General features: G+C 37.7%; 1 protein-coding gene across 1 annotated transcript; it reads right to left on the reverse strand.

Moving 5' to 3' along the window:
* Window positions 1-844: 844 nt before the first annotated feature.
* Window positions 845-6,793, reverse strand: LOC121267822 (L-galactono-1,4-lactone dehydrogenase, mitochondrial). The gene is made up of 6 exons (XM_041171900.1): window positions 6,046-6,793; window positions 4,416-4,666; window positions 3,526-3,711; window positions 2,212-2,626; window positions 1,718-1,858; window positions 845-1,229 (listed from the first exon to the last, which is right to left on the reverse strand). The coding sequence occupies exons 1-6, from the start codon at window positions 6,691-6,693 to the stop codon at window positions 1,071-1,073; spliced, it is 1,800 nt and encodes a 599-aa protein (XP_041027834.1). The 5' UTR covers window positions 6,694-6,793; the 3' UTR covers window positions 845-1,070.
* Between the last annotated feature and the right edge of the window lie 14,553 nt (window positions 6,794-21,346).

Genomic DNA, 21,346 nt, shown 5'->3' on the forward strand with positions numbered 1-21,346 from the left:
TACTATTTTTTATAAGAGAAAAGATATTTACAACCGTAAATTATGTAACCGACGCATAATTTTTTTGAAAAAAAAAATAAAACATAAGATCCACATATAAAAAATTAATTTTTTAATAATAGATTCTATTTTTTTTAAAAACGATTACGTGATATTTATGCATTTCACGATTGTATGTAAAATTACTATCTTTTTAATACGAATCTTAAGAGGGGTCTAACGACTAAGATAGGTTTGGCCCAAATCGGTACCCCAGAGGCCATTGGATAGCTTGGTCCTCTAGCGACCAGGCCTAAACGTACAAAGTATCCAAACGGATTATAGCAATAATCTACAAAAGGGTATATACATAGAATCAACCCGCATATATATGTGTGTGTTTATATATATATATATATATATATATATATATAATATGCGATCTGGGTTGCCATTTGAAGCGGCTTGTGAGCAGAGTTATGCAAAAGTTACCCAACACATATCCTCAATTTACATAAAGATTTGGAATTTTTTCTTTTAGGAGTTTTGGGAGGTCAAAGTTCCTTCCGGGTGCCAATGAAAGTATACCCATAAAAAAAGGAAGTATATCTATATGGCAAGACTAGAGCATGGAGAGAAACAAGCCCCTGCCAAGAAATAGTTCCTTTTCACAGTAGGCAAAGGGCCATACCCAGAAGGAAAGAGTTCCTTTTGTTGCTCCACAATAAGCCTATGCTTTCTATGAATTTGGCCAAGACCATGCGCATTTAACAAAGCAGAACTGGCACCTTTCTAATGGTAAATATTTTATATATGCGCACTTATGTTGGCATATATGTATGTATTTTACTTGGCCAATGCATACTTACTGAAAGTAGTGAAACAAATATATTGGAAAAATCTCACATTTCAGTAGCAACAAATACTTGCTGAATTTATTGACTTTCACTTATTAATATACAAGCAATACATGGGTGCTAAAAATCCTTGCAGCAGTGGCCAGACAAACAGAGAGAAAAAATCAGAGGCATTGGAAATTAATTAATAAAAACAAGTTTATAGATGAATAACTAACCAAGAAAGGATGCTTCTCAAATGGTAACTGGTAATGGGAACAGCTTCTCCAGCTTGTTATTAGAAAGGATGCCGTTTGGGTCCAGTTCCCTTCGAAATTTATTGTATGCATCAACAGGGAAACGCTTCCTCAGCCTTGCTTGGAGAACTGCAAGCTCATCTTTGTCCTTCGGAACCTGCATTACATGCAGATAAATGAAAAACGAAAGCAAATTCTTGTAATGCAAAGATATTTTGGCAGTCCGTTTGCTGAGATTAAATCCGTGCAATCCTGTGAATAATCAGATTGATGAGGCACTCGCAGTTATTATGTATATATGCATCATTCTAAGTTGGCATTTGTTTTTTTTTTTATGAGTATTGAGTATCGACATTATTTTTTAGGGGTATGATGATAACTCTAGACATGTTTCCAAACAGATAAAGTGACGTATGTAGAGTTTTCAATTTATACATTTTAAAACAAAAACGAGATTTGATTTATTAGAATTTGACTAAGATGGAGGGATTAAAATGAATTTGGTGAGTGTGGAAATTCGGAAAGCTAAAAAATCATTTTAAGCCAGAAAAATAATGCATTCCAAGATATCATGGGGGATGACTTCTCACAATTTGAAATTTATAAAGACACGGATAGAGCAGTTTTTCAAGATTGAATCAGTACCTCAATCTTAGCCCAATGTTCAAAAGCAGAATAACGATCCCACAACTTTGCCTGGGTCAGATGACGGTAGTGGAAGAATTCTTCTGTTATTTCCTTTCTTTGGCGTGCATCCATTGTAGGAAGGTACATGATTATACCAACCTGTTCCACAATAAAAAAAGTACACATGGTTATTTCTCTTTATAAATAATTTCACTACATTCCATTAAACAGGATTATACTAAATAGGTCCCCAAAAATTTTACAACCAATGAGAATGTTTATTTGATATGCAGTAAATTTTGTGAGAAGAAAGAAAAGTAGAGCCCTCATTTGGACATCTTCGTCCATTGGATTTGATTCTAGATCAATTTACAATTACAACCACACCAAGTACACATCTTTACTTCGCAATAGATCTCCCCAACACTTGACAAAATGAAGCCAATATTCAAAACAAGAAAGAAAAAAAAAAAAATAAACGGGGAAAAAAGGAAAGATCCAATTGAACTTACCCATGAGAATATATCATCCTCAGCTGAACTTGAAGCAGGACTCATGGCACTCCTGCTGCAAGCTGACCAGCGCTGCTCTATTGGAGCAGGTGCAGGTATCTCTTCCTTCTCAATGAGCTGCTTCAACTCTTCCATGAATTCAAGGTCTTTCATGCTTGGCTTTGCTAGCGTTCCTGCAGGGAAACATGTCTCAGAAACCCATTGTTGGCCACCACAATCAAAGCCCAATATTTCATCACTCCATCCCACTCTGTATCCCTCTGACTTCTTCCAGAACTCAGCCTCAGCTTGATTGACCTTTATGATGTGGTCTTTGTTGAGAGGATCAAGGGCAAGTAGTTTATCCCTCAACTCTGTAAATGATAGCTCACTCACATCTGGTTCAAAGTTGTCTGGAGATTCATCTTTAATATTTCTGCAAGTAATTAATGTACGCAATTAATTGACTAGATTAATCAGTCAACACAATAGCAAATACAAAACATGTAGATGCAGTAGATATAAATGAGAGCAAAACAATGCAGTACAGTTTTGGTAAAGCACTCTTTTAACAGATGAGCCAACAGAGTGAGATCTAAGCCCATCCAGTTCAGCTTATGATTGGCATGTAATCTGGATGTTTACTTGGATATTAATAAAGCTGAGCTTGAACAAGAATCTTATCTCATTATTTTTCCTAGAAAAGCAAGCAAAACTAAAAGGGTAATGATACACTCACAACTCTTTTATAACTAATTTACAACTTATTTTAAATCAACCAATGTAATTGTGCCCGTCATTAAAAAATAATTTCAATTTTACATAACTACCCTTCATTTTAAGTAGAGTTGCCTAAAAGTTGTAGACTAATTGTAGGTTTATCATTTTCCAAACTAAAAGAGCAATCTTACTACATCAGTTGTGTATTTTTTTCAAATTGTCATGAATTCTTAAAAACTTATCAACCTTACCAGGTAAGCTATATGAGAAGTTATAAATTGATTTCATTTTAGATTACATCCTAAACCCAAAGAATGATTGGGTGGCAATTCAAGTAAGCAGTTTCTGCCACAATGTTGTGAAGAAAAATCTAAATGCACCGGAAGAGGTAGCAAGTAAGCATTCAACCAAGAATTTTGAACAACTCTGATTTCTTCTTGCAATGCCAGAAAACCTTATCACTCTTCCAACACATCTACTCAACTACTTTCTCTAGGCCATTTATTACAGATTATATAAATCTCAGCAAGCAGAAAAGATCATCTCAAAAGAAAAGGGAGAGGAACTAAAATGTCTGCTTTGTATATATTTTACAATAGAAGAAACCAGCTTTACCTGTATTTCTGTAGGGACTCACTGTAGAGCTCACGAACATGCTGAAGGGCTTCATCGTTAGTATATTTGGGTTTGAACTTTGGGGGACCTTTCCATTTAGAAATAGGATTGCATGTCACGACCACCACAGTGTCGGTATATGGAACGTATAGATATTTCACATGCTTATTATCAGATAGCAATTTCCTGCGAAATTAAGGAATCAAGAATACCAGTTATAGAGTAGAAAATAAATCTTCCACCATTCAATACTTGAATATAATTTTTTTTATTATAAGTAAACTTGAATATAAATTATGGTATGCAGATACACAAAACTCACGTTATTGGGTGTGTGGGTGGGAGGGAGAGAGAGAGAGAGAGAGAGAGACAAGGGGGGGGGGGGGTTGAGTATTCTGCAAAGAAAGATGAAGTAAGGAGACATATTGTATCTGAACCTCACCACAAGCACCACTTCCACAGAAGTTTAGCGCAGGACTAACCCCTTGATGAACTTCAAATGATCATTTTACAAGCCATCACAATAATATTATTTTTAACCAATTGATTAGAAGCTTTTTTCCAGTACTAGCTCCAAATAATTTCAACTTCTAATACATCATAGTAAGGCTGTATGCTCATAAGGTCACTTGATCATCACAATTATTAGAAGGTTCTTTTATTAGAAGCTTTTTTTCCAGGACTGGCTCCCAATAATTTTAACTTCTAATACATCATAGTAAGGCTGTATGCTCATAAAGTCATTTGACCGTCCCAATTATTAATTCAGTGTCCTACTAGGTTTTTTCAATTATTTAGTTTCCAGTTCAAAGCAATATCCATCAACCATACTGTGCTTATGATTTTCTGAGAAAAGAAAAGAATTAAGCGATTAAGGGAATGATAATTACTTGTGGTTTTTCTTGATTTCTTTCATGCTTGACACAGTTGTGTGCTCCAAAAGCTCCTGTCTCTCAACACATTGGAGGGTGACTTCAGCTACCACACCAAGGGCCCCAAGACCACAGCGAGCTAAATAAAATAGCTCCGGATTTTTATCTTTTGAAACCTCTATTGTTCCTTTGGCAGGAGTTACCAGTTTCATGCTGATGACCTGCTCATCAATGGGAGGCAGTCTTGCACCGGTACCATGTGCACCAACCTAAAGATAAATATTTAAAAAAGCTTGAACAAACTACAACACAGAACATAGATGCATAGATTACACCAGAATGCTTTGCTGACTAAGTAATTTTCAACAAAATATAGTAATCACCAGCCTTTTTATTCTTAGATTCACCTTTTTCCCTATTTAACAATAAGAAATAGCATGTATGATGTAGGCTCTTAGCCACCATTCGACTAAAGAGCCTGAAAAAATTGTTACTGCTCGTTAAGTTTCCAATTTTCATAGTTGGAGAATTGGAAAAAGTAGATTCTCAAATGAGGAAAGATTGAACAATATTTCAATGACAAAGAATGTTATCACAGTATGTATCGGCTATAATCCATTGTAAAGTTCAGGATCTATACTTGTAAACAATCGGCACCAGAGCTAGTTATTTATACCACATATCAACAGCTTATCGTACTGTTAAAGTACATGCTTCTTTGTTCCTTGGAGCTCTGGCATTGGCTTAGCCAAATGCCAATGCATCTTCAAAATTTGAAGAAATGTAGATGAAATCATCTACATCGGATTAGCCAAATGATAGGGACTTGAGATATGAGCTACAGTAAATGTAAATGTTTCTTCATATTTGAAGATCCACTATTCATCTTCAAATGTAATATTTTATTCAAAACAATTAGTTGGTAAACAATAATTTAAGTCAAATTAAATTATTAATTAACATATGGTTAGTTTAATTGCAAAATATGAAAAAACTAAATTAAAAATATTATTATTAAAAAATAATATAATATTATTATTTTGACTAATCCAATGTGAGGTTGGCTACGAAGGTTTTGGATTTATGGAAATTTTTTTTTTTTTATGTCGGGAAACCTCTCCAAGCAGGGCCCTTTGGACCCACCCCTACATAGTAAACTCCGATCCCTTGCACAGTACCCTCGGAAGTTTCCCTACACGAAACTTGTTAAATAGCTGGCTTTTCACCAAGGAGTGTGGTCTCAAAGGATTGTCTGCACCCATGGTGTTGAAGCTTAGACCTTGAAGGGAGTGATACTCCAAGACTAAGGCCGTCAGCACCCGGGATTGAAAACATATACTTTCCATCAAATTTTGGAAATGATTTTGATGAAGCCAATGCCAATTAGCTCTCTTCCTCACTTCCCAGACTGTCCCATATGCTACAACACAGTCAATGATTCTCACATGAGCGACATTCGCACATGATTTATGAAGCATCACATAGGTATGCGCTTCCACGGTTGATGACCAAAACACATTACTATCTTAATATTCCAGCTTTTCTAACAATAATCACATTTCTTTCTTGAAAATTCCATTAGAATTAATGGTCAATTCCCAAAAACGAAAATAAATAAAGAAAGAAAGACAAGTCGAGGCTAGCCCACCTGCACAATGCCACCGATCTGCTGCTCCCTAATGGACGCGAAATTCTGCAACGTAAGGCCATAATCTTTGATACCATCCACTAATTGCTGAACCCTTATCCCAGCCTCAACTCTCACCGTCTTCTTCTCCTTGTCCACCTCCAAAACCCTATCCATAAGCGCCAAATTCACCATCCCGGCCCTGGAGAGCCCGATACCGTTGGGAGAAAGGCCAGACCCGACCGGCCGAATGCGGGTTTTCTTCTGATGGGCCTCGTTGACCACATTCTCCAACTGCTGGAGGTTCTCTGGCTGGTGGAAGATCCGGGTCTGGACCTCGTGGGTCCCGCTCCAGTTAGAGACAGTGTGAAGGTCATCGGGCAAAGGGGCGTAGCGGAAGATCTGGGCCTTCTTGTGCTTGGCGTTTTCTGAGAAGGGGAAGGAGTAGTAGGTGGCGGCGCCACAGAAGAGGAGCAACGCTCCGTAGCCGAGGTACTTGCGGAGCTCAGCGTCGCTGGCGGTGGAGGTGGAGGTCGTGGAGAATGGGCGTGCGGATGTGGGCTTAAGAGGGCGTTCGAGGATGGTTGAACTGGAGGTGGAGGCCGGGGATTTGAGGTGGCGGCGAGGGTGGAGGTAGGGAAGTGAGCGTCGAGTGAGAGCTCTCAGCATTTTGACGAGTATTGACTTGAGCGTTTAGGAGCGAGGCTGTAAGCCAGCTGAGCTACCCCTCTGAAACAAAACCAAAAAGACGGTGGACGAAGCTCACTTTGTCTATTCACTAGAACATGATTAGACGGGGTTTCACGAGTGCTTCATGCGTATTTTAAAAGGAAAATTATTCGTATCAGCACACCATATCAGCCCTAGTGTGCTGCGGTAAAAAAAAAAAAAAAAAAGTAAGTGCTATTTAATTTTTTTAAAAAAATTAAAGTTTATTATTAAAAAACTAATTAACTTTTTTTTTTAATATAAGTAGCATATTTATTTATTATTTAAAAAAAATATATAACATTTACGCACTTTATGACTACAAATATCATTTATCTTTAAAGACATGCACCACATAAATAAGGTCTGATTTCAGATTTGGATAATAATATTCTCTCAACTTATTTCATCTTATGTCGATATTCAAACACCACAAACACAAATACTTTTTAATTTCAAATATTGATAAACTTTTTTATCTAATCATTATAACTTTTCTAAACTTTCAAATAAAATATAAAAAATAATTCAACTTTTTCAAATATCAAAACAAAAATAATATAAAAAATAATATTATAGACTTTATAATATTTTTATTCAATTTTTTATCTACTCTTTTCCAAAACCCTATAAAACATATTAATCTACATTTATTTCAATACTATTCACAAACTATTTCACATTTATTTACAGATAATATCATCTTATCTCAATTTAGATTTGGTTTTAGAGTTTTTCGTTCATTTCATATATATACTTATCACCTTCATTTTAGATCTTAAAATTCGAGTAAAAACTTCAAATTAATGTGACTTTAATGTATCATATCATATTATAAACTTATTTTTATTGTCATATTATAAAATTATTTTTAATATAAAATAAATTTAACATTTTAGATGAAATCATAGATAGGCCCAGGACTACTATCTCTCTCTCCCTCGGATCTCAGAGAGATATATATTCGCCAATGCAGGAATTAGAACTTTAACCAGAGGTTCGGATAAGTTGTTGTCAGATTTCCTTTGCCTAACATGTTTAAATACTTACAATAATACTACGGAGGGCGTACCAAATGATAATGTACTTGAGAGTTCTTTCTTAACGAAAACTTCACTTACCAAAAAGAACAAAGAAAAGTCGAATTAACTATTAAGGTTAATGGCCTTAAACGTTGTGTTTTAACATGACATCAAAGCCATAGACTTTTAATTTAAACAAACAAACTCATTATCTTAATGTTTATGACAAAGTGTGATCTTTTACTGAAATCCTAACAGATTCGATCGCCATATATAATATGTTTGGCAGAGGTTAACAGTAAAAAGTCTCCTCTCTGGCGATTCCAGGGGCGATTTCCAGAGGCGGTGTTTTTCTAGGTTTCTAGAAAGTCTTCGTCTCATCGAAGCTTAGGGATTGATCTAGATTTTTGAGAATAGGTAGTCTCTTCTCTTGCAATTTCCAGAGGCGGTGGTCCCAGGTTTCTTAGAGAGTCTCCCCAGGTTTCTTAGAGAGTCTCCGTCTCATCGAAGCCTAGGTTTTCAGCATGGAAAATCTTGAAAGTATGTGGAGCCATCTTAAGTTAATGGAAGAGGAGGAAGAGGTGGTAGCTACTCCAGAGGGCAGTGAGGAAGAAATTCAAAAGAAAGGGGGATTAAGTCTTGTGGGTAAGCTCTGCTCTGAGCGTACGGTTGGGAAAGATGTCATCTCCAAAACCATGGATAAAATTTGGAGGATAAACAAACGAGCCATTTTCCAGGAGGTGGAAAGGAATGATTTTGTAATCACTTTTGCTACTCATGCTGATAAATCAGAATTTTGGAGGGGAAGCCATGGTTATTTGATAATTTGTTATTTGTTCTAATACCTTTCGACGGAGTTATGCAGCCTGGGCGTATCAATTTTGTCTTTGAATCTTTTTGGTTGCAGTTGCACAACTTGCCACTGGGTATGATGACTAGAGATTGGGGCATCTAGATTGGGTCTTCGGTGGGGCAAGTATTGGAGGTTGATGTTGCTGAAGATGGAATAGGGTGGAGAAAGTTTTTGAGGGTTAGAGTGGAGGTGCGTATACAAAAGACTATTGCTAGGGGAAGATTTATAAGTGCTATGGGAAAGAAGATTTGGATTAGTTTTAAATATGAGAAGCTTCCTAGATTTTGCTTTTCATGTGGTTGGTTAGTGCATGGGCCTAAAGGTTGTTCGAAGGGTGCTACTGATGTGGGGACTGAGGTGGCTCAATTTGGTTCATGGTTGAGGGCTGATGATAGTTTACGGAGGAGATCTTGGTTTCAACCTACGGGTGGAAACTCTGAAAAGGGCGGGACACGGCAGAATTCAGGCCAGGAACAGAGGAAGAGTTGGGACAAAAGGGGTAGTTATGATAACAGTGAAAATTCAGGCACCCAATGTGCTGATGGGTTCAAAAAGAAGATGAAGTCCATAGTTTCGTACAACTCAAAGAGGATGTGGAAGGTATAACTGCTGACAGCTTGGTTAGAGGCGAGAAAATTGGAATTTGTGAACATCACTCGAGGGTTTCTGAGGAGCCAAGTGAAAATGTGTATGAGGGGTCTAACTTGGGGCTTCCTATAATAGACAGTGTTGTAGTTGAGACTGAATTGGGGTGTCATGCAGACAAAGAGAGATTTAGTCTGTTGAAGGCAAACAACGCTTCAATTCAAAAGTGTAAATTTTCGAAAGGAGGAGGAAGATGGAAACGCTTAGCTCGAGGCCAAGGTATGTTAAACTCTGAAACTGTTTTAAATCTTGGTAATAAACGCCCTTTAGATAATCTGGATGTTTTGTCTAAACCAATGGAGGGTATAAAGAAGAGTAAAAGAGTGGTGGACATTACAGAGGGTATTACCAATGTATCGGTGGTGGCTGGTAGTCAGCCCCACCGAATATTATGAAACTTTTAAGTTGGAACTGTCGGGGGCTTGGGAACCCCCGCACAGTTCAAAGCCTTGGTCTACATATCAAGGAAAAAGATCCTGATGTGGTGTTCTTAATGGAAATTAAGTTGTTTGGTGATCGTGCTAGAAATATTGTTAGAAGATTTAAATACGAGGGATGCATAGTTGTTGATGTAGTAGGAAGAAGTGGAGGCTTATTACTCCTTTGGAAGCAGGAAATGCATTTTGAGTTGTTTAATTATTGTAGGCACCATATTAATGGATTTATTTATAATGAAAAGAATGGTCCAAAGTGGATGCTCTCATGTTTTTATGGTGATCCTGTTGTTAGCCAACGAAGAGACTTGGCAACTATTAAGTTCTTTCAAGCTTGTGAATATGGGGTGGTGTATCATTGGTATTTTAATAAAGTATTATCAAATGATGAGAAGATGGGTGGAAGGTTGAGGGGAGAGAACCAAATGGGGCTGTTTAGAAGGGTTGTTGAGGATGGTCATCGTTTTGATCTTGGTTGGAAGGGGGTGAAATTTACGTGGAGTAATCGGCATGAGGATTTAACTTTCACTAAGGAAAGGTTGGATAGGGCTCTAGCAAACAAAGAATGGAAGGAAGTTTTCACAGTTGCTAGTGTGGAAACCTTGACAGCTTTGTGCTCAGATCATAGTCCTATTCTTCTTGAATGTAATAGCTGGAAAGGATCTGAAAACAAAAGGATGTCTAATCAGTTCAAATATGATGCTAGCTGGAGTAAAGAAGAAGGGTGCACTGAGCTAATTGCAAATGAATGGCAGAAAAGGGCTGACTGTGGGAGTTGTTTGAAGTCGGTACAATGGAAGTTAGAGGCCTGCAGTAAAGGATTGAAGCAGTGGAGTAAAAATTTGTTGAGGGACAGAAATAGAGCCATTAAAGAAAAGACTAAGGAGCTTAGTTTGTTGCAAAAAGATGAGTGTGCTGTTAATATGTGCCGCTTAAAAAGGGTACAATCTAATTTGGACTTTTTATTAGATCAGGAGGACATAAGGTGGAAGCAAAGGGCGAAAAGACATTGGTTAGCAAAAGGAGATAGAAATATAAAATTCTATCATGCTTGTGTTAACCAAAGAAGGAAAAAGAATTTCATAAAAAAGGTGATAATTGATGAAGAGAGGGAGTTGGTTGGTCAGGAGGAAATTTCAGCAGGTTTTTGGTATCACTTCTCAAAAGTTTTTACAACTTCTAACCTCTCTCAAAGCTCTATTTCTCAGTGTTTACAAGGTTTAGATTAAAGAATCACAAGTGATATGCAGCAGCAGCTTGATAAGGCATTTACTCGAGCTGAACTTGAAGAGGCTATTAGTCATTTGTCCCCAGTTAAATCTCCGGGGCCTGATGGATTTAGTGCAGGTTTCTTTAAAGATCATTGGGATAAAGTGGGAGCTGAGGTAAGTGAAGCAGCTTTGGAGTTTTTTAGAACTGGTATTTTGCCTCAAGATTTAAATCATACTTTCATTGTTCTTGTGCCTAAGGTTAATTCTCCCATTTATATACATCAATTTAGACCAATCAGCTTATGTAATGTCCTATATAAGTTGATCTCAAAAGTTCTTTCTAATAGGTTAAATGTGGTGTTAACAAAAATAATTTCTTGGAATCAAAGTGTATTTATCCCAAGTAGATTGATTTTTTATAATATTATGGTTGCTTATGAAATGCTTCACTCTATGAAATCTAGACAGAAGGGAAAATTAGGCAGTATGGCCATAAAATTTGATATGTCGAAAGCATATGATAGGGTCGAATGGGGTTTCTTAGAGGCTTTGCTTTCGAAATTGGGGTTCAGTGAGAGGTGGATCAGATTAGTAATGGCCTGCGTAAATTCTGTCAGCTATTCAGTATTGGTTAATGGGACTCCGGGGGATACCATATTACCATCTAGAGGATTGAGACAATGGGACCCTCTATACCCTTATTTATTTTTGTTATGTGCTGAGGGGCTTTCTTCTTTACTGCAACAAGCTGAATTGAATGGGGTTATTAAAGGTGTAGCAGTAACTAGGGGAGGCATAATGATAAATCACCTTTTATTTGCTGACGACTGTGTGGTTTTTTGCAGAGCAAGAATTGAGGAATGGTTTAATCTTATACGTATCTTACATCTTTATGAGATGACCTCTGGTCAAACCATAAACAAACAGAAGACTTTTGTCTTTTTCAGTTCAAACACTGGTACTGCAGCAAAGGCTTTCATTATTCAACATGCTCATGGTGTTTCTTGTGAGAACTATAACCAGTATTTGGGTCTTCCCACAGTGGTGGGGAGGTCAAAATATAAGACCTTTAGGAGCTTAAAGGAGAAAATATGGAGGCGGATAAACAGTTGGAAGACTTCCTTTCTATTCACAGCAGGTAAGGAGATTTTAATTAAAAGTGTTTTGCAAGCAATTCCTGCCTACACAATGAGTGTGTTTAGACTTCCTAGGACTTTGTTAAAGGAGATTGAGTCTATGTTTGCTAAATTCTGGTGGAGCCACAAAAGGGATGGAAGAGGAATTCACTGGAGAAGTTGGACCAGACTTGGTGATTCCAAAACTAATGGTGGGTTAGGGTTTTGGGACCTCCATTGCTTTAATAGAGCTATGTTTGCAAAACAGGTTTGGAGGATCATCAATGACCCCTCTTCTTTAGTGGGTCGTATTTTTAAAGCTAAATACTTTGTGGATGATCAGCTGGTTAATGCTAAATTAGGGGGGGTGTCCTTTTCAAATTTGGAGAGGTTTATGGTCAGTTTTGGATCTAGTAAAGATAGGTATGGTTTGGAGAGTGGGAAATAGGAAAAGTATTAAGGTTTGGAAAAATAAATGGCTACATTGTCCTTCTACTTTTCAAGTCCAAAATGTGCCTAATAAGATTGGTACTGAAGCCACAGTTTCTATTCTCATAGATGAAGAGAGACATGGATGGAAGAAGGAGTTGATTGAGGAGGTGTTTAATCGAGATGAAGCAAGATTTATTTGTAGTATTCCTATCAGTTCAAGAAATGCAGATGACAAAATTATTTGGGGCTTTTCAAATAAGGGGGTCTTTTATGTAAAGAGTGCCTATTTCTCTAATTTAGGTACAAAAAGACAGAATTATGGTGAGTCCTCAGGTGCACATCAGGACCAGTTTCAATGGCATAGAATCTGGAAACTTGGAGTTATTGGGAAGGTAAAACAGTTTATGTGGAAAGTTCTGAATGATCTGTTACCTACTAGAGTAAATCTTGCTAAGAAACAAATTTTAAAATATTCTCTTTGTCCTATTTGTAATGCCCAGTAACAGGAGATGTGTGGGGGGAGGGTGATAGTCCTGTCAAGAAATGGAGTGGGAGGTATGCTGAGTTTGATTTTCTTGAAAGATTAGATGGTGACAGATTGGATTTGATTTCTGAAATATGTTATAGACTTTGGACTAGAAGGAATCATTTTATTTTTGAGAATCAGTTCATTAGCCCATCATTGGTACTCAAGTTAGCTGCTTCTGATATAGAGTTGTTTCAAAGCAGTAAGTACTAATGCAGGTGGAAGGGAAGAGACTGGTAGTTATATTTCTACTTCTACTGCAAACTATACAAGTGGCGCTGGAAGAGTATGGAAGGCTCCTGCCCCAGGGTGGATGAAAGTTAATCTAGATGCTGGTTTTGACAAGATACAATAGATTATGGGCATTGGTATTGTCATTAGAGATTTCCTAGGTGATGTACAAGTGGTGCTTGCTGCTCCTAGATCCTGTGTTCCCTCTGCATACCTTGCTGAGTGCTATGCATTATTAAGGGCTGTAACTTTGTGTCATGAACTGGGATTCGAATCTGTTGAATATGAAAGTGATGCTAAGATTGTTGTAGAAGCAATCAATGCAGATAACTCAGATTTTTCATGGTCAGGACAGATTATTGAAGACATAAGGCTTTTTATGGCTTGACATCCAACTTGGAAACTTTCTTTCATTCGAAGGGAAGGAAACAAAGTTGCTCATATTGTTGCAAAATCTGCTTTATCTCTAGTTAATGAGTCAGTTTGGACGGAGGAGGGATCGGATGTGGCCCTTCCTAGTATTGCTTTTGATAAGTCTTGTATCAGTTGAGTTATGATATGAAAGTTATCATTTTCAAAAAAAAAAAAAAAAAAAAAAAAAACAGATTCGATCGCCCCACATATACATGATTTATAGTACTACGATCACCAGTAGTTTTTTAAATGATGTGATTGGTCCGTAGTTTCAACCAAACCAAAGATAATGCATGAAACAAAAAAAGGAAAAAGTCAAGAAGAGAGGCATGACTATGGATGGGTAGCACCCGCAAATAAGAGTGCTCGTGTCCCGCCTCCCGCGCTTGCATGAGATAGTTTGGGCTCCCGAACTCTAGTACCACCCATCCACGATGTCGAAAGGTGGATTGGCATTCATGGTCGTTTTATATTTATGAATTTGTATCTTTTAATATATATAAATATATGAGTGGCGCTTTAGGCCGGATGAGTGCCAAATATGTTTTCCCACTGGTCAATAAGAACATGCCACGTAGGCATTCTATGGGAGAGTGAAATGAAGGCTAATGCGCAGAATCTCGTTTTATGACTCAATCGAATCACCTCTCTCCTTCTCTCTCACTCTCCCTCTCCTTCTCCCCTCTGTGTTCCTTTCTACGCCGAGCCCTAGCCCCCTGCTTTCTTTCCCTCTCAAGACCCCAGCTTCACGCCACTTCACGCTCGACGGAACCCTAGCCCTCTCCTAATAAAGCCGAGAGCCCGAATATGTGGGATGGAACCCTAGCCCTCTCGAGCCCGAATCTGCGCGACGGAACCCTAGCCTTCTCGAGCCCCCATTTGCACTCCACTCCACCATGCTGAAAGCCCTAAAGAAATCGTCTTCAGGTTGAAAGGTAAAAAAAATTTGTGTTTGGAGCAGATATTTGCTTCAATTTGTGTTCCTATAATGATCTTGTCTAATGAAGGTTAACATAAAAATTAAATTAGTTAGGAATAACATTTTTACACATTGCAACGATTTCCTTCAATTTGTATTGTCTTTGCCCTTTTGGTAAAAAATGAAGATTATTGTATACAAGTTGCTCCCTTGTCAGAGGCTATAATGCTTAGGATTTACAAGCTTAGGGCTAGCCATTCTAGAAATTGTGTGCTGGTCAGTTTTGTTACTGATAAGTCGTGATATATCTCACAAAGAACAAAGAATACATGACTCTCTCGTTTACTAACATGCTGGTTTAAAGCCTAATGTTAATGCCAAATACATAAAATAGCATGCATGCATGCATAAAAAAGATTGTAAGGTCTTAGCATCTGTGACATCAATAAGTGGAATTTTAGCATCTGTCTGTATCTGATGACACCCATAATAATTCCAACACTCATCTCTGTTACAATTGAGCATTGCAAGAGAAGATTCTCTTTAACAATCAAAATTAATTTCAAATGGCCTCATCCTAGAGATTTATTCCCTTATAATAAACTATTGGATAAGACGAGTTGTATGAAAAATAGGGTTAGTAGCTAGTTGGTATATGTTACCATAACAGAGTAAAGCTGGTTTAGAATGACGATCTGCATATTGTTAAAAGATAAACCAGCCTTGTTAGTTCACATGAGAAGGTATAAAAATACTTATATCTAACTGTTAATATGGGAGTACTTATATCTAGAGTGTTGAGTTTGCTGCAATCTAGTGGTCTTGGTTTTTTAAAAATTTTGTGGTTGTGTTGGTTGGCCATGTTTTCTAAATGTGATGCTCCAGCAGTGTTTTGAAATTGTTCTTTTGTTTCTGATTTGACATAATTTCATTTTTTTAATGTTTGGATATGTCAGGTTGAGTAAATGATTAGTACATCAAGAGATCTTGTTGAGATTTTAGACAGTGATAATTCTAGTGTTGATGAAGTTGAGATGATTGAAGAGGATGGTCAGGTTGGACAAGACAAAAATATGCACAAGGAAGGCCATACAATGTCATCTTCATATGTGGAGCTGTATGTGGAGCTAGAGTTTGACGATGTAGATGATGCACTAAGTTACTATAAAACCTTCTCCAGACGAACTGGTTTTAGTATTCGAAAAAATCATATTCGGTTGTCAGGCATAGACAAATCATTAATTGCTGTAGAGTATGTGTGTTCGAGAGAAAGATTCCGTCGGTATCATTGTAAACTTAAATAGAGAACAAGACCCAAGGCTTCGGAAACAAAGCGTGGGTATAAAGCGATGATGAAAATAAAGAAGAATGGAGACAAATAGGTTGTGTCGAAGTTTGTACTCCAGCATAATCATGAGTTGTTGAAACTTAGGAGTACAAGTTTGCTTCATGGGCATAAACGGATGACATCAGCACAAAAAAATTTAATAGACACACTAAATGAGTAAGGGATACCAACACGAAAAATAATAACCATATTGAGTAAGGAGTCATGTGGTGATTATAATATTGGTTGCATTGCTAATGACATTTAAATTATTTGGGTAATCGAAGGAAGCAACTTATTGATGAGGGAAACACATAAAAGTTATATGAGTACTTTTTGGAAAGCGAACATAATAATTCAGGCTTTGTATATTCGATTCAAGTTAATGCAGATGTGTTGATGAGAAATTGCTTTTGGGCAGATGCGAGATCAAGAGCTGCATATCAATATTTTGACGATGTTGTTACTTTTGACGCTACGTACCTAACAAATTGTTACAAGATGCCAGATGCCCTTTGTTCCATTCATTGGAGTTAACCATCATCATCAATCTGTGATGTTTGGATGTGCGTTTTTTATAAATGAGACAATCGAGTCTTACACATGGTTATTGAAAATATGGCTAGAAGCAATACTTGGTTGTGCTCCCTCTACAATAATAACTAATGATGATAAGTCAATGACTAAGACCATCACAAATGTATTACCCAATACAACTCACATATTGTGCTTATGGCATATCATACAAAAAATTCCTGAACATCTAGCTCATGTTTATAATAGATATGCACAATTTAAACATGATTTTAACTACTGCATTCATGAGACACTAAATATTGAGGAGTTTAAGTTGGAGTGGACTAAAATGTGTTTGAAGTACAAGTTGGAAGAAAATAGTTGGTTGCAAACTATTTATGTCAAAAGAGAAAAGTGGGTGCTTGCTTTTTTGAGATCTACATTTTGCATTGGAATGTCCACAAATCAACGAAGTGAGAGTATGAACAAGTTTTGTAAAGATTATGTTCATTCAAGTACGATGGTAAGTGACTTCGTCCATCAATATAATAAAACTTTGAATGCCTGTTATCTAAGTGAGAAAGAGAATAAGAACATTTCAAGTACCAAACGGCAATAATAACATTTCAAGTACCAAAAGGACAATAATAACATTTCACATTTTGCACAATCCTAAGATGGTAGGTGGATATATGCTATGATCTCATTACATCATCATGATCCTGATCCAAGCTCCAAATCTGTTATCTATTTGTGATTTTCTTACTGTCGAAATCAAACACCAAACTATATATATATCCAAATTATTGCCAGAAATTATACTTATGCAACTCTCAAACAATCACAAATTTTATATGGAAGTTAATCAATGAGTAACTCAATGATTTGTTTGCATTGATTTTAGTACGTTTTGTAAATTAACATTTTTTGCCATCTTTCATTTGATACAGACAGATGCTAAAATTCCACTTATTGATGTCACAGATGCTAAGACCTTACAATCTTATTGATGCATGCATGCATGCTATTTTATGTATTTGGCATTAACATTAGGATTTAAACCAGCATGTTAGTAAAAGAGAGAGTCATGTATTCTTTGTTCTTTGTGAGATATATCACGGCATATCAATAACAAAACTGACCATCCAAAATTTCATGAATGGATGCCAAGATCTCAAACCGAAGTAATAAAATCATCCAAAATATCTAAGATCACAACTGGTCATGTCCAATTTGAATTGCAGAACAAAGATCAAAATAAGAGATTTTCATAGAAAATGATTGCTTTTTTTTTTCCACAACCATACAAGTGATCTTAGAGGCTAAAGATCAGTGAAATCAAATCGATCTATGACCAAAGTGATTATTAACGCCCAATAAACATGCAAGGATTCATGAGCCCATGGGATTGGGATTTGAAATTCACCTCAATTTTGGCGAGTGTGATTATCTTACAACTCATTTTACAATAAACGCATGTCGTTACTTTATTAAAAATAAATTTTAATTTTACAAAATTACTCTTCATTTTAAATAGAATTATAAAATAATTGTAAAACAATAGTAAGTTTATCATTTCATTTTTCTTATCATTGACACAATGCTAGCATTAAAAAAAAGAAGATAAAACTTCTGTCAAACACCCCATGTTCGTGGGCAGATTTGATTCGTACTTTTATTATAAAAGAATGAGGTACTCCCTCATGATCTGTTACAAATTCCATCGATCTATCCTCATTTTGATTTGTCCGTGAAACCTTCCGTGCACATGGCCCCTTTGGTTATTTAATATTTGATAAGCAAGCAGGGTTTGACCAAATTTTTTTAAAATATAAGCGATCATGCACACACTGGTCATGTACATGATTCAACACACACAATATCATATTGATCACAATAATTACTTCCTCTCAAACACAATATTACATATTAATGGTGATCATGTGGTCTCGGGAGGACCTAGCTTTGAGTTAAAGGGAGAACTCTTTTTCATAATTAAGAAGAAACGCCTAAAGCAAATTAAGTACTTTAGTGAATTATTAAAGAGTAACGTTATGTATTAGACGTGCAAGTCTCGTGCAGAGTTTTGTAAAATGGCAGACGATATTGAAGAAAATAAATTTTTTTTCATATTTTATAAATTAAGACATGCATGAGATCGACTTGAGTTTGTAGAAACTATTACATATTATTAAATGGCAGATGAAATAAAACTGTGAACAAATTAACTTACCTTCCTCACGCGATCTCATAGGCTTCAAGTGAATTTCTTGCAGAAGTCATCGCGCAGGGGCCGGATGGAGAATACAAAGTCTGAGTGGCGGTTAGAACTAGCGCGGATATTGAACCGAAAAAAGCAATAATCTTCCAGGGTCTGCTAAAAATATCGTGAAGTAATTCAGCCATCCAGACCATGATTATATTGTCGAAGTACTCCTGAATCTGCCACATGACATCCTCGTACTCGCCGATGTTTGGCACTAAGTCGGTGCCAATCTCATTGAAAAGCCGAGCCACTTCTTCATCGCTGCCAAGGAAGTTGAGGAGTACGCCTGCTTTCCTTAGCTCCTTGACGTCGTTGGCTTCTTTGATGAGTGAATTGAGGAAGAATATGTACGAGGTGATGCCGAACTCATTTTGGAAGTCCAGACATATTTCGTAGGCTATTAAGTTCAAGAACTTAGGCCCCGTTGAGTCATCCACTATTAGTGGAGGAAGCGAGAGGATTCCCGGGAAGAAGTTGAATTTTCTAGTAAAAGACATGCCTCTCAAGGAATTATCTTCACTTCGCTTCAGATGGATTCCTGCTGCTTTAAGCTCCTGCATGTTGCGATACCTTTGCCAATATGGGTCGTTCTTATGCTGTTAGGCCCCGTCGTTCGGAGAGGGGCCATAAGCCAAATCCCAAATACTTGGGATAAGTTGGGACGTGAAGAACCATTGCATGCATGCAGGCGGAGCCATTAAACACGTGAAAAGCAGGAATGGATTGGGTCTTGGCAGGCAAGAGATTTACGTGCGAGTGGTTCAGTGGGATCGTGCGAATGGGTCTTCGGAAGTGCAGAGTTTTTCGTTATTTTTATTTCTGTTAGTCATGTTCTGTTTTTACATGTATTGGCATACTCTGTTTTACGTGTGTTTTCGTTAAGTTGTAAGTGGCCTTGCTTATTTAAGCAGCCGAAATTGTTAATGAAAGGAGAAAATCATTTGCATCCTAATTGTGGTTCTATTCTCACCCGAAGAGAATATAATTATTCTTACATTTTACTATCTGTACTTGTGACCTATCATTGGCCTTAGAGTTAGGTTAATAATGGGAACCAATAAAGAGGGTATCGAGCAGTTGGAGGCCGGGTTAGGTGGAGTGCAGGATGGGTTACACAGGATGGAGCTCGGCATGGCTGATAGGCTTCGTCAGGTGGAAGAAACTCTTAATCGCCTTTCCAATGTCTTACTTGCCAACCAGGAAATTTCCAACCACCATCGAGAAGGCAATGATGGGGGACGGATGGTGGTATCTTCCAAAACAGCAAAACTTGAATTTCCTCGATTTTTAGGAGATAATCCGACGGAATGGTTTTAATCGCGTGAACCAATTTTTTGAGTTCCAGAACACTCTCGAAACCCAAAGAGTTTCTTTGGCTTCATACCACTTGGAAGGAGAGGCCAACCAGTGGTGGCAATGGATCTGCAGGACATTGCGAGAGGAAGGTCGTGCTCTCTCATGGGCAAATTTTGAAGATGAACTCTGGGCTCGCTTTGGGCCGTCGGAGTGTGAAGATTTTGATGAAGCCCTTTCGAGGATAAGACAAGTTGGTTTTTTGCGTGATTACCAGCGGGAATTCGAGCGCTTGGGCAATCGAGTTCACGGATGGACGCAAAGAGCTCTTGTAGGAACTTTTATGGGTGGCTTAAAGACAGACATCTTGGATGGTATACGGATGTTTAAGCCCCAGACATTAAAAGAAGCCATCAGTTTAGCAAGAATGAAGGATGATCAATTGACTAGACAAAGGAGGTTTATGAGACCTGCACCACCAACGCGAGCTCCCCTAGCTCTTCCCCTACTAACCGAGCAGCACCACCAACCCCTGTCGTTCCCATGAGGCGACTTACTTGGGAGGAAATGCAGCGGAGAAGAGCCCAAAATTTATGCTTTAATTGTAATGACCATTTTACTGCAGGACACAAATGTCAGGGCCCACGGATACTCATGTTGGAGAGTTATGAGGATAATGGCAACCTGTTATGCGATGATGTCACTGAAGAACAACCAGTCGAAGAGAATTACGAAGAGCCTACTGAACCAAAAATTACGCTGCATGCACTAAAGGGATGGACAGCTCCCAAAACCATGCGAATTGCTGCCAAGATTTGTGCCCACGACGTCATCGTATTAATCGATAGCAGATCGACTCACAATTTTATTAGTGAGCGATGGCCAATTTGCTGCGTCTACCAGTAGTGCCTACGGAAACCTTCACGGTCCGAGTTGCTAATGGGGAAAATCTCATATGCCAAGGGAGGTTTGAGGAGGTACAGATCAATTTACAGGGCACCATTTTTTCATTAACCCTTTATTCCTTACCTCTCACTAGGTTAGACGTGGTTTTGGGAATTCAATGGCTTGAAAGTCTCGGTTCCGTGGTATGTGATTGGAGGAAGTTAACATGGAATTCATGTGAAAAAATCAGACTAAGAGATTGGTAGGCATCAACGGGCAAAATATCCAAGCGGCCTCAATCGCAGAGCTAACTAAAGGAGTTCGACCCAGCCATGCTCTGTTTGCTATTTGCCTACAAGTTGCCCAGACGGAACTACCAAGGAATATTCATTCAAGCATACGGGAGTTATTACAGGAATTTTTAGATTTGTTCATTGAGCCTTCAAGCTTACCACCAACACGGGAAGTTGACCAAGGAATTGCCCTTAAGGATGGAACCGAACCAATTAATGTTCGGCCTTACAG

Source organism: Juglans microcarpa x Juglans regia, chromosome 5S, assembly GCF_004785595.1.
Source record: "Juglans microcarpa x Juglans regia isolate MS1-56 chromosome 5S, Jm3101_v1.0, whole genome shotgun sequence".
Classification (NCBI taxonomy): domain Eukaryota; kingdom Viridiplantae; phylum Streptophyta; class Magnoliopsida; order Fagales; family Juglandaceae; genus Juglans; species Juglans microcarpa x Juglans regia.